General features: G+C 29.5%; 1 protein-coding gene across 1 annotated transcript in view; it reads left to right on the top strand.

Annotated features, from left to right (window-relative positions):
* Nucleotides 1–14628, top strand: part of LOC107446556 (ribosome biogenesis protein WDR12 homolog) — a 52744-nt gene extending 38116 nt beyond the window's left edge. Inside the window, exons 10-13 of the mRNA XM_087153568.1 lie at nucleotides 3079–3184; nucleotides 5636–5768; nucleotides 9300–9423; nucleotides 14521–14628. Of these exons, the coding sequence (XP_087009694.1) occupies nucleotides 3079–3184; nucleotides 5636–5768; nucleotides 9300–9423; nucleotides 14521–14574 (417 nt within the window). The 3' untranslated portion in view covers nucleotides 14575–14628. The remainder of the gene's footprint in view (nucleotides 1–3078; nucleotides 3185–5635; nucleotides 5769–9299; nucleotides 9424–14520) is intronic.
* The last annotated feature ends 330 nt before the right edge of the window (nucleotides 14629–14958 follow it).

Below are 14958 nucleotides of genomic sequence, written 5' to 3'. Positions count from 1 at the left end.
TTTCCCAATCACATCAGGATTTTTTATGAAATCGATATTAATGTTTTTACAAAAATCCTATTTGGAAAGGAATTCTCTCAAACAATTTTGCATGTACTGTCCGGTAACTGTTCTCTTCATTCATTTTGATCTACGTAAAATTTAATCTTGTGAAAGAAAATTGATTTTTGAGCTATCAGCTAATTTTTTAAAAATTAAAATGAATAAAAAATACTGTTACCAGACAGCACAAGTCACCTCTGGTCGAGAAAAAAACAATAAGTTCCTTGCGTTCAAACTTTTTACACCAGATTCTAGAAGAAAATCACCAACATACCATTGTAATTTGTTTTTATTGATATTTTATTGAGATAACTGACGTAAAATTGACGATTGACTAAGAATAACAAATATTGTGTATGTGTATATGAAAGTTTGAAACAAAAAACAAAACAAACAAAAATCAAAACAAGCAAAAAAACAAAAGAGAAAAGTTTCTATTTAAGTACATACTCGTTTTCTTCTGAAACTTATTTTTGATGATCTTCTTTTACGCTTAATCTCAGGTTTATCCCGAGCTATCATCCAACAGTAGTCAGCGAGCATGTTCTTGTCCCATCTTCCTTGATATTTACGCTCCATATCTTTGATATCTTGATGGAACCTTTCCCCTTGCTCTTCGCTGACTGCTCCTAAATTTTCAGGGAAAAAGTCCACATTTGAGTGAAGGAAATGCATTTTTACACTCATGGAGCAACCCAGCGTTTTAAATTTGTCCAGCATTTTCGTTACGATTTCCTTATAATCAGGATCCTTGTAGTTACCCAGAAATTTATTGACGACATCTTTGAAGCAACCCAAGCTTCTTTCTCCGTTTCTGTCTTGTTAGTCTCAAATTCTTTATCCTTCATGAGTTTGCGGATATCTGGACCAACAAATATTCCTTCTTTCAACTTAGCTTGGGGTAAACCTGGAAACTTTTTGCAAAGATATTTGAAACAATTGCCATCATTTGGAACAGCCTTGACAAACTGCTTCATTACACCTAATTTTATATGTAGCGGAAGTAACAATACTTTTTTCGGATCAACTAAGCTGTTTCGAATAACGTTCTTTGTGCCTGTGTCAAGATTTTGTCTTTTCGGCCAGTCTTTTTTGACCCAATGTTGAGTCTTGTCACGGCTGTTTCACTCACAAATGAAACATGGGTACTTGTGGGTGTAAATCCCCCTTGTTGACCAAGAAGCATGGAGATAACTTTCAAATCACCGCAAATAGTCCAACTGTGGTCGATATATTTGATTTTGTTCAGGACGAGAGCCAAGTTTTCGTAGCATTCTTTTAAATATACTGAGTGTCCAACTGGTACTGATGCATACTGACTCCCATGATGAAGAAGAACAGCTTTGAGGCTTCTTTTAGAGGAATCTATAAACAGCCTCCACTCAGCCTCATTGTAGATGACATTAAATTTGCTCATCAATCCAGGAACATCAGAACAATAGACCAAGTTCTCCTCTTCATCAAAGTACCTAATAAATTCCTTTTCACGATTCCTGTACCAATAAAAAGATGTTCCTTTGGCCAATAAGTTTTTTTCTTTCAGTCTGGAGCCTAACAACTCAGCTGCCTCTTTCGAAAGGCCAAGATCTCTAGTCAGATCATTAAGCTCAACCTGAGAGAAGGGCTGAGGAAAACCGTCTGCGGAAAGCTTATATTCGATATCGGAGCCTTGAACTTCTGGATGCTCCGAATCTGAAGACTCTGAAGAGATGATTGGCAATTCAGTTGGAGGCAAAGGCACAGGCACATCAGGTCCATGAGGAACAGGGCGTATGGCCGATGGAATGTTATCAGGATAAGATATTAGTCTATGATTTTTTCGGTTATACCCACGAACATGGCAGGAACAAAAATAACAATCATCAAAGTGGTTTTGGGGCTCCCTCCACGTCATAGGAATTCCAAATCGTAAAGTAGTCTTTTTTCCTTGATGCCATAAGCGTAGATCATTGAGACACTGCACACAAACTTTATGAGGTGCCCAAGATTTGTCCTGATCTCCGAGTTTCATGCCAAAATATGCGAGATAAAGTTGTCTTACATAGTCTGTAATGTTCCTCATTCGATTTTAAACAACACAATATTCGCCGCATATATAACAAAAGTCATCTGGGAAATTTTCACAATGTCTCGAACTCGAAGCCATGTTTCACGAAACGCACAGAAAAAAGAAGACTTTAAAATGACTCCCTATTGCGCTTGCTAGTGTTTCTGAGAGGTCAGCGAAACTAGATAAGGATTCTCGTGACGCTATTGGTAGAGGGAGATTGTGACAGAGAGAGGGACGGTGACAGGAAGTAGTAATAGAGGGGTACTTTTGTAGATTTGACCAAAGTAGAATGCTGGTCAGTCAAGAAGGGATAGAAATTCAAAAACTTTATTTTTTTTATGGTAAATGTTCATAAAAATTCCAGTAAAATTGAATTTTTCTAATTTTTATGGTAAATGTTCATAAAAATTCCAGTAAAATTGAATTTTTCTAAAAAACGTGACGTGATAGAAATTTTTCATTATTATTTTCCACTTCAGCACCAAAAAATACATTAAGTTCAGCTATCAGACCCTTTGTATTTTTTTCATCGCAGGCCTGTGTAATTAATAAATAATTTTATACCCTCCTTCCCTGCCTAAGACCTGTTTTAATCCTTCCACTCGGCATCGACGTTATATATATATAAGAAGAAAATAAAAGTTTTTATTTTCAACAAATGTGAATTTGTTGTTGGTGAATTAATAGTTTGGAATATTGGTAATTCATAATGTAAAGCAAGCATTAACTTGATACGATGGAAAATAGTAAACTAATAAATATGTCCATTTCGATAGTAAGTTAAATCTAAAGGTGAAATTTTACATTTTGCCCTCATTAGATATGTTTTATTTCTTGTTAAGTTCAGTAATTTAAAACTGTTTGACTTTGTTTGTTAATTTTATATTTCTTCATTAATGCATATTTTGGCCAATTCAAATTTTGATTAATTTAGTTGTTCTTATGTTGTCTTTTAAATAGTTCAGTTTAAAAACTTTTTATTCTAGAATGGATCAAAGGCTTTTCTGGGAATTGCATACTCACCTTTATCCAAGCTGTTAGTTTCTGGGTCATCTGATCGCCATGTTAGGCTATGGGATCCTCGTACTAAAGGTAATTATATTGCATTGTATGGTTTGTTTGTTTTTATTTCTAATGGCAAATTATGAACAGCAGAAAACAAGTAAAAAGGAAGAATACAGAGCACAACGAAGAATGTCTAACATATCTCTAACCTCCCAATAACACTCGGCGAGAAAAGTCTTACCAGAGCAGTGGAGTCTATTTATCTTCAGAGCAGTGGAGTCTATGACCTTTCCGGAGTTGCAAAGAGTGCATATCAGGGAAGGAACAGTTTTGAGCAATGGTTTCTTAGGCAGTCATATCCAGTGGCTAGGCGGAATTCAGCGACTGCTCTCAGAACTTCTTGAATGAAAAAGTCTTTGTAAGCTTACCTCGCAAGATTCTATCTGTTCTTCCATTTCATTGAAATGGGATTGATAAGCTTCTAATTCTTTATCCTTCAAAATTGAATAATAATCCAGTTTTAAAACTTCAATTTCTTGAAGAATTAATCCTATGCTATCGATACGAGATTGCAGTTCGAGACAGTCAGCGTCATTTCCATTTGTAGAAATAAAGCTTTCCAGCCTAGTTATTTTGCTTTTAGAGCTACCACAACAATGATTCAATTGTTTTAAGCTCTTTTCATATTGTTCCTCAGTGTTTGAAGTATCAGTCATTTTTATTAATCAAAAATATGAGTTCCAAAACGAAGTTATGACGAAACGAAAATGAAAGTTGATCAAATTAATATTTTCGAATTATATCAGGTATAAACTCCGGAGAGACAGGAACATGTTGAGGGGGTTGATATGTGGACTGTATTACAATTAATTAAGAACAAACGATAACTATTTAATAATTTATTAATGAAACGATGAAGGACGCCATTTGAAGACGTCCGACTATATCAGAACAAAAAACAACAAGAGCTCTTCTTTACCCCAAATTAAATAGATAAGCGAAGCCAAAGCCGAAAGAGGCTCCAACAGCATGGCAAATATAAAACTGAAAAATTTATTTTGATCAGCAAACAAAATAAAAAATTTAGTGTACCCATTTTGCATATGTTTAATGAAGTTATGTTCTAATAAATTTTTAAAGGATTCATCTTCTTTTCTAACGGAATTTAATTCTGAATAAATTCATTAGCAAATCCACATCTAGTAAATTTATGAATTGTAGTAAATAAAAACATATATATACTTACAATATTTTGAAACTAAAGTAATTAATTAAAATTATTTCACGAAACTAAATGGCTGGAATATTTGCACAAACATTTGTAAATTCTCTTCTGACTGTGTCACATTCTTGCTGCAAATTGCAATTTTTATAAATATTGTTCTATTTATTTTATCGTTTTTCTCAGTTTACACTACCGATTGTTGAGGGGCTTTGTATTTAATTGCAATAGTTTTTTAGAATTAGTTTCCTGAGCAGAATGCATAGTGTCTTATATTATTTATCTCCTTCCATATATTATGTTAATTTTTCAAATTGTCAGTCATATTCTAGGTACAGTATTAAGTTGTGTTTTATTAATTTAGTATGTAATTATAGAATTAAAATTAAACACACAATAAACTATTTTGTAGTAAATTAAACATATTTTACAGATTTTAATCTTTTTTATGTTCTATGCAAATGTAAATAAGCATTTTTAAAGACTTATTTGGTGCCATTCAACATCTTTTGTGATTCGTGTACAAGGAGGGAAGTGTATAAACAATGTTTACATGACTTATTAAAATGTTCTTAAGCAAAATAAAAAATATAACTAACAAAAAAATTATACCCATTAAGATAGGAAAATTTTAAATAAAAGTTCAGTTTAGTGTAACAAAAAGTCGGGAAAAAATTTTCTCTAAAGAGTTTTAGAGGCCACAAAAAGTTCTTTCAGAATATTTTACTTAAAATTTTAAAAAATTAATTAAATCATGAATTTTGTTTTGTAACCATCGTTGAACAGCGACCCAGTTTTTGGGTTTATGACTACTAATGTTCAACTGTGTGGCTTTGTCATTTTGAACTCAATCCAGAAGACAAGGGAACTCCTGGATCGAGAGTAATTTGCCATTGTTGAGGACATTTTGATGAAGCTAACTTGCGTTTATGTTACATGGAGAGAAAGACCGCAAGAACCTTCACGGTTAGCCTGAGGACAAGGGGACTATAACCCATGAATCGTCTACCACTGAGGATATTTCACGTCAGCACTATGGTCGGTGCAGGCTGGATGTGGAATCCCATATCGACCAGACATCGCTTGGATTTGAACACGGTTCACCTCATTGGCAGGTGAAAGCTCTATCCCCTGAGCCATCGTGGCTCTACACCGTTTATTTTAATTTATTCATTAAATTAGGTTACTTTAATAATAGTCGTGGTAAAAGGTATATTGTGACATATGGCAAGGTCGAACAGCCCCTTTACAGTGATTTTAATAATTCATGTATGTATTATAAAAATGACACATTTAAAATTGTGTTTCCCTCATAGATGGAACCCTTGTGAAATGTGTCTTCTCATCTCATAATCTATGGATAACGTCCCTCGCCTGGTCACCCACTGATGAGCATCATTTTGTATCTGGCTCAATGGATTCCATTGTGAAATTATGGGACACAAGAAGGTACATTCTTATTTGCATCCCATCATTATACTTATTTAGATTACCTCTTTGTAAATGAAGAAAATTCTAATGAAAGAGAAACAACTGTTAATCAAGGTTGCTACTCCACAAGGAAAACCTGGAAATATACAGGGAATTTTCTGTCATGGATGATATTTCAGCTATAATAAACTAGTTCATTTACTATAACGTTATTTGTTTTAAGTATGTTCAGCTATTCCTTTTTTAAGTTTTTTCAGCAATTATAACTAGTATAGATAGCGCAGTACAGCTCATACAAGAGCACAGAGATTGTCAGGGGTCGCATTCCCCCTAAAATTACTAAAAGTATGTGCAAACCCTAAAATTCCTAAAAATCTGATAAAATTTTGTTGGTGTTCCTAAAAAATTAGAGTTATAGGCTAAATATAAATAAAAAAGCAATAATCTAAGATATAAGAATTTAACTACATTAATTAAAACTGTTTTAATTTTGCCACATGGTAATTCTGATCCTGAGAGAGGTTTTTCGATAAATAAAGCAATGCTTAATGTGAGTCACCATGAGAATACTATTATGTCTCTTAGACTAATCAAAGATACGATTCGAAATTATGGAGGAGTGTTGAAGATCACCACAACACTATTGAGAGCAGTAAAAGAATATCACAAATCATATCAAGAATATTTTAGAAAAATGATCATGATTAATTTGTTTTTCTCTAACTTCTAATATAAATTGCTGATTTGAAATCTAATAATATCACACAATAGTTTTTCTTAATAAAGTAAGGTAAAGGGTAATAATAAAGTTTTGATGAAGAAGGTAAAAATTAAATAAAAATCCAAGTTGGTGTTAATTTATTTTTTCTCTTGATTTATTCTCACTTTTGCCTGTTCCTGAATTATGCACTTAATTTCTGATAGGTAATATGTAAAGTTGCAATTTCATTTTTACACTTTAGAGATTTCATTCTTGGCTTAATAAATTTCAGAGCTTTATTTTATGGCTTGCAATTATTTATGATATGTGTGGATGAATTGTAATAATCTTCTGTTATGTAATAAACTACTGTGTGATCTGTTTTTATCCTAGCAAAATCATATATTACCCCTAAAATTTACCTAAAATTTTTTGAAAAAGTTCCTAAAATTACCCTAAAATTTTAAAAAACTTTGCTGCTTCCCCTGGATTGTGTTTTCCTTTTAATATATTGTGTATAAATACAATAAATAAATACAATCACTGATTCCACTTGAGTTTATGCTCCTTGGGACACAGAACTTTCTTATTTCTGGGTCCCTACTTAAAATATGAATTCTCTTTACCCATATACGGGGATGAGATTTTTCCGCTTTTTAGCGGATTTCCGCATTTTTCACTTTTATCTCTTAAATTTCAGCTTTTTTATCAAAAATTCAGATTTTTCTAAAAATTTCACTTTTTTTAATAAGTGTTCCGCTTTTTCAGAAAATTCACCGATTTTCAAAGAGAAACAGAAAATTCAATCTACATAGCTACCAATCCTTTCTCATTTTTACTTATTTTAGCTATTTTCTCCCCTTTTACTCGCAGCAGATAAGATTTTCCGAATTTTTTACTCGCCCTCCAGATAGATCCGATTTGTGTAGTTCAAATGACGCTGCTTCTGACAAGCCTTTTAGAGGTCCCAAGCCTGGAATCTGCTAATATCTCGATTCTTATTCACACGATTTTAATATCAAACATAGCTTTTCATATTTGCGTGTTGCGATTCTTATTCACGTGATTTGAATATTGTACGTTGCGATTCTTATTTACGAGATTTAAAAATCTGATATTGTGATTCTTATTCACGCCTTTTTAAAAACCTATGTAGCGATTCGTATTCACGCAAGTTTAAAATTCAATGTCTTGATTTGCTCCTGCGGTTTATAATATCAAACATTGATTTTCATATTTATACGTGATTTTAAAATAAGGCATTGGGATACGCATTCACGCATTCTAAAAATTCATAATTCTTATTTATGCAATCTAAAAATTACGCATCATAATTTGTATTTACGCTATCTAAAAATAATGAATCGTGATTTGTATTTACGTTTTTTAAAAATTCTATATCTCAGTTTTTATTTTCTCATTTTCGAAATCGTATATCTAGTTTCATATTCATGTGATTTCAAAATCCATAATTGTTATTCATATTCACGAAATTTTAAGATCAACTATCGCGCTTCTTGTAAGAAGGAATTTTTTTTTATTTATTAATTAGTTACTATAAAGGTGACTGTTTTTCTAACGACGATTATTAGTATATGTAAGTGTTACAACATCAGAGAAACTGGAAGGGAATATATTCAAAACTTACATTCTGTGCTTGCAAAGAAGAAAAAATAGGATTTGTCACAAGATGTTTAAAGATGGACTAACGACTAAATATAGCAAACATAAAAGACATAGCAAACAAAAGCAATCACTTAAAAAGGGATTTAATTAATTAATTTATTTATTTATTTTGAAAAAGAGTTAATTAACTCATCATCAAAATTTTATTTATAATTGCTGTTATTTATGCTATAAAATGCAAAATTCTTATCAAATAAAAAACAATTATCTAAGCAGTTGCTGATTGTCATGTAATTTTTTTAACTAAAATAGCAATTTTTGTATGCTAAGGAGTTACTATATATTTCTACTTCACTGTTATTGATATGTTTCAAAGGGCTCTAGTTAGATTGGACTATAATATGAACATAATGATTCGGTCCATTGTCAAAGTTTTTCTTCAAATATAATTTAAAAAATAATATTACTGATATATTTGCTATAAATCACATAACAGTGTTTATTAAAAGAAATGAAATATTAATGTATATTCTCAGTTGTTTTAATTGGCTAAACCAGGTAGTTTTTCAAGTAATAATTTCCTCTTATGTGAACTGAGGAAAAATATAATTTCCAGCTTTATTTTTTTCAATTGGTAATTTTTATTTTCACTTAATGTTAAGTATCAATATAATCATTTATATAATAATGAATTAGTGCACAATTGTATGTCAACACATTATTTATAATTACCTTAAACTGTCTGGAATTTATTATTAAAGGGTTGCGCTTGCGGAAAATTTACTATCATGGAAATTCAGCTTTTTTGCCTTTTGGCTAATCTCATCCCTGCATATATATTAATATGCACATTCATAATTAGTAGCTTTTTCTATGTGTGGGACCATTTGTGCATAGAAAATAAAGTAAGGTTTTCTTACGTGCACAACCATTTGGAAATAAAAAAAAAATTATGCTATTCTTCATGCAGAATCACCATTGGTTTAATGTTTATTATTGTCAAAGTGCTTAAAGTTTCATTCTTTTCTGAATGTATCAATTTTTTGATAGCTTGGACTTAGATGGCCCAAAAATGCCCTTAAAAATAAAACTTTAGTAATCCAAAAAAATTTAAATATAAAACAATATTTCTTTTATAAATCTAAATAATATTTCTCCTGGTCATTAAAATCAGCTCTAAATTTTTTGTGAAATGTTTCTGAATGTGTAATTTTTTTTCCTAGCCCCAAAACACCTCTATTTGATATATCTGGACATGAAGATAAAATATTTTCTGTTGACTGGTCTTTGAAAAACTATATCATTAGTGGTGGTGCTGATAATCATGTAAAGCTTTACAAATTTGAGGTTCGTATTTTAACTGATGAGAGTTTTAAAAATATTACTTTTACATGATATTGTGTTCTGTAATAATTGTAATCTTTATTAACTAAAATGAAAAACTTATTACTTTTACATGATGTTGTATAGTAATTGTTATCTTAATTTACTATTATATCCTCATTTAAAATTATCAGATTTTCTTTGTTTCTTGTTGCAATATTTAATGTGAAATTTCCTTGTTTATAAGCTTTAAACATTTTATACCTTAAGCTTTGCCATTAAGCATACTATGTTGCAGAATGATTCAGTAGTGAATGGGTGCATGAATAAAGAAACCATATTTAATAACAAACAAATTAATAATAAAACAATAAATCAATTAATATGAAATGGGGCTCGCCAATGAGCCATCCAGTTCAATCCTGCCACATAAGTGATTACAGAATTATTCTGTGTGATTTCATCGCCCTCTACTGGTCAGGCAGAAATTCGTAACTATACCATTTGAAACCTTTTATAATAAATGAAGGAGCAGATGTTCTCTCCCATCTGAATAATGATTTACCATCTCTGTTGCATAGATAACTCTTGTAGCATTTTTAAAAAATGCTTAAAGGTGCTTATTTTCGATTTTTAAAGCCCTTAAAGGTAATTTCTTTCATTGGGTGTTTTTTTAAAAAATGCTTAATTTTTCCTTTTTTGAAAATGCATTTTTTTTTCTTTACCATGTCGATTTTTGCTGCTTATTATGCAAAAGTGTGGTTTTCTCATTGTTCTATTCAAAGTTATTACAATTCATTCAACCACAATCCATTTCGGTCCGTAGTGTATGAAAGCGACAATCATTTTACATGTTTGATGAAATATTTGAGAGTCTGCGTGTGCATCTACTGAGCTGATTTCGGTGAGATTCATGCACTCTCATGTGCAACTCTGCTGCAGTTTGCAATATATTCTCAATTTTAGGCTTCATTTTCCACCCTCTGATATCAAACCAAAAAACCACTCCATCTCTTTATAGTGGATAATATAATCAAGAAAAGAGTTCTTTGTCAGAAACTAGTTATTTTATCATGATCATGTGAAGTCTTTGAAAATTATTTAGCATTTTATTAATATATATAATGTTTAAAAAAATTTTTTAAACATTATATAAGTGTTTAAAAAGTACTTATAAGGTGCTTATTTATGGTTGAAAAATTTGGTTATGCACCCTGAAAATGATTTGATTCCATTAAATTTTATTCTGATATACAATTAAGTTGGGATGACTGTAATAAATTGTCAGAATTTCTAAACGTGTCTGAAAAAGATAATGAGTCAAAGGGAATTTACTGGACAATATTTTTTAAAAAAAGAAATCAAATTCTTGATAGGTATGAAGTTGTAAAAAAAAATAATAAAAATATATAAATAATCCGTGTATAATTGAAGTAAATTGCATGTCATCGAACATAAGGACATATGTAAAAATGAAAATGCAATAAACAATTAAAACAATTAAATATTAACACCAATAAGATTGCAAAACTTGAGTGATGCTAGTTTAAAAGGAAAATTATTAAGAAAACATTTTTAACTTAAAACATTTATTTATAAAAACATAACATATGAAAAGGAACTAACAAATATGTATACAATTCATATTTAATTTAATTTAATCCTTGTTTATTAAATTAAATCAAATAGAAAAAATAAATAAAAATTAATGCATTTTATCAACAGACAAGCAAAAATAAATAAAGGCTAAAAACATTATATTTTTAATCCTTAACTATAAAATAAATAAATCATCCTAAAATATGAAACAAAACTGTTAGGTAACAAAAATAAAGGAAGATCTTAATAAAGAACTTTTCAACAACTAAGGCATCCTAAAAAAGTAAAAGATATAATAATAAATTAATAAAAATATTATACAAATAATCTATATTTAATTGAAATTAAATCAACTAAGAAAAGTTTTAAAAAAAACAACACTAAAATGTTAAAGAATATTTATTTAAAAAATGAATCTTAAATACGATGGAAAAACATAAAGCACAATGATAAATTGTGAAATTAATTAAAACAAATATTTTTAAGAAAATTATTGAAGTATTTATTGAAAATAAGCTAAAGATTTATTAAAATCACCAAATTAACTAATGTAAAACAAAATTAATAATTAATAAACGCAATATATTTCATATCAAATTATAAGAAAAAAAGAAATTTATAAACTGCAATGATAACTTATTTATCAAATTAAATAAAAACAACACTTAACAATGGAAAACTTGCAAGTGATATAGCATGGGCATCTCAATCCGGATTGATTGTTGAGACATGGCCAAACTAAAGTGGAAAGCCAAACCGTCAAGTATCAATTCCCATAAGTAACACATTTTATATTCTTTCATTTTATATTTCTTACTTAGCACAAGGAGAGGCAAGAAGCCATATACAACCTAAACGAACTAATTATACATGGAAGTTACCAGGTACAGAAAACAAAAATAGATCATGGTTACAATAAAATGCATAAACAAATAATAAATCTAAATTAATTAAAAGACGTAGATGATAAAGAATTATATTTCAACAAATTTGATGTTTTATACTGCGCTGTATTTAATTAACTTCACTTTAATTAACATTCTAACTTATGTGGAGAAACTTGGCCATTTTGCTCATAATGATCAGCTGACAAAAAAGAAGAAAAAAATTATCATTAAATGCATGAATAGGAAGAACTAATTTATTAAGTACTAAATTTATTGGGAACAGGGGGGGGGGGACTCAAAACAATGTGGAATGAGAAATGTATCGCTTGGTAATTAAAGAACACTGCAATCTGCTTCATAAAATATCGTCTTGGCAATAAATAATCTTAGGCTTATAAATAAACAATAATCTTCTTTTTTTTTACTATATACAATTAAAAGGTTCTTAGAGAAAGATAACTATTCAATATAATTTGTCTTTGTACTGTTTTGAATTTATTATTTTATGTAAGCAGCAAATTAACATTCTGTTAGTTGATTGCCTTATATTTTTTTTAAAGAAATCTTTTTTTTTTTTTTGTTATTAGTCTTTTCACTATTGCTATACTCCGTTTCACCTCAAGTTGGCACTTTACAGAAAGGCAGGTAGACCGGATTGCAGCCATTGTCATGGAAAGTGGGTTACTCTTTAAATTAGTTGGGGGCATAAGGTAGCCAAAAAGGACAGAATAAGCTGCCAATATTAACTTTTTAAAAAAACAAAGCTCCAATTTTTTTTTTTTTTTTTAAACCAAGAATCTTATTAAAATTTAAACTAAATACAAAAAAGAATAAGATTTTTTTAGAGCATTTCTAATAATAATTGATTTGAGACACTAATTCTAAGCTGATTTCTTATTATGATTTCTAAAAAACAAATATTCTTATAAATATTTTTTAACTATACGAAACTAATTTTAAACAAGAAATATATTTTTTGTATTAAATCTGGAGTAAAAAAAATTCACAGATGCTTACAAATACTTTTCTTTAGATGTATGCAAACTTTTTTTTTTTTTTAATAGATTTATGTATATTAATTTATCCCACATTCAGTGGGGGAAGAAAAAGTCAACATTGGCATGAAATCATTGATCATGGAAAAGATCATATGTATGTTTTATAATATTTACTGTCCATTTTTTAAATAAAAAAAATCATTCTTTTTCTGAAAAGCTTTTTTTAATTATAAAAGCAATATTTTAATTATATATATTTGCTTCTATGAAACAAAAAAAGTTACCTAAAAAACCTCTCGATGAGAAATCTCTCTATAAAAACTTCTCTATAAGAGAATATTGCTTTTTTCTTTTCTCGGAAGACTATCCTAAATCTTTAAAAATCCGATCTAAGGCTTAATTAATAGCTACAAAAACTAACAACAGATAACTAACAACAACAACAAAAAACAAGTTACAATTTAGTAATTAGCAAAAAAACAACAACAAGGAATCACAAAAAAAATTAACAATTAAAAACAAGCTAACAATAAATAACTATAAAAAAAACAATGAAGCAATGTGAACTGGCTGACCAGTGCGAAAGCATAACCAACGCGCCAATTCTTCGTCCTCTGAAACTAGTTCATTGCCAAACTAAAACGCCTCCTTCTTTGTACCTTCCACTTTTCTGAGAAGACACTTATAAGCTTAATACATTTAAACATGATAAAACTTTTTATTACACAACATTTATTTATATTTATACGTGCATTTAAACTGTAATTAATTCCGAAGTAGCAAAGAACTACTTTCCAAAAGTAGTTCTTTGCTACTTTTCCGTATTGCATTTCCTGCCTATGCCTGTAGTGCCAACTTGAGGTGAAACGAAGTATAGTGTAGTTTAATCATCATGACTTCCATTTATGTTAAATTTTAAAAAAAATCTTTTTTATCACTACAGTCTAAGATATTTATAAGGCACATCTTGTAACATGAGGATTATATAGAATTTAGTGTTTTACAAATCATTAAAATTACCTAACTTAAACATGGAAATATATTTTTGGAAAACATCAATATAAATACTTTACACTACAAATTTATGCACTAAAGTAATTATTTTATGGGGAAAAATTAAATTATTAAGAGCATTAAAAATCAGATATCAGTTTGCTTTACAGAATATAAAGCAGGGGTCTGTCTAGGTTTTTCTGAGAGGTACCTATTTTGTGAAAATTTAAAAATTATATATTAAAAAATTAACACAAAAATATGGATTCATCATTTCGTAAGGAATGCAAAAATTAAAATAAAATTTTAAGAAAAAGTATTTTGTGAGACTACCGTTTTTCCTACAGTTGAATTTATAAAACTACCATTTTTCCTGAAGTTGAATTTGTTACTACCGTTAAACGGTAGTAAATTCAGCCTGTACAAGCCCCTGTAAAGTCATGCAATATATGGACAATACGTATCAGTTTATAGATCTCCCTTTACATAAAGATAAATTTATCTATCACCTATATATTATTTTTTTTTCAATGACCCAAATATTTTGGATCATCGAAAGTCCTAAGGTATTCGTTGTCGAATTTTTTTCATTGTTTTAAATAAATATTACTTTTAGTCCTAATTCATATTATTGTCTATTTTAGGAAACAAGAAACAGTACAGGTCATGGTTCACAAATTGATCCAATGGAAACCTAGTACTTATAAATATTTATTTGTAATAACTGTAAATAAATTGTTGTATTTTTCAAATTTTGTGCAATTATTGTTTTTGTTTAGTGTTAGCACAAGTAAACTGACAATGGATATTTACTCTACTCAATAGTATTTTTATAGTATATCGGTAGAATGGGAGAAATACTACTTTTATGATTAAATGATTTTCAGAAAAGACGAGGGGAAAAAAGAGACCACTTGCTTACTTAAGTCACTACTATTTCTTATTGATTAGCCAAGGGACCATGATTTTCCACCAATTTCACCACTAACCCATATGGTTTTTCAGCTCTATTTATAAATATGTTCATCATACTAGGAATCTGATTAATAATATAGGAAAGGAAGGGGTTAGTGTATGTGGAC

This window comes from Parasteatoda tepidariorum, chromosome 10 (assembly GCF_982258835.1).
Source record: "Parasteatoda tepidariorum strain Cologne lab strain chromosome 10, Ptep-v5.0, whole genome shotgun sequence".
NCBI classification, from domain to species: domain Eukaryota; kingdom Metazoa; phylum Arthropoda; class Arachnida; order Araneae; family Theridiidae; genus Parasteatoda; species Parasteatoda tepidariorum.
Note: the sequence above shows the minus strand (reverse complement) of the source record. Positions and strands in the feature narration are given on the sequence as shown.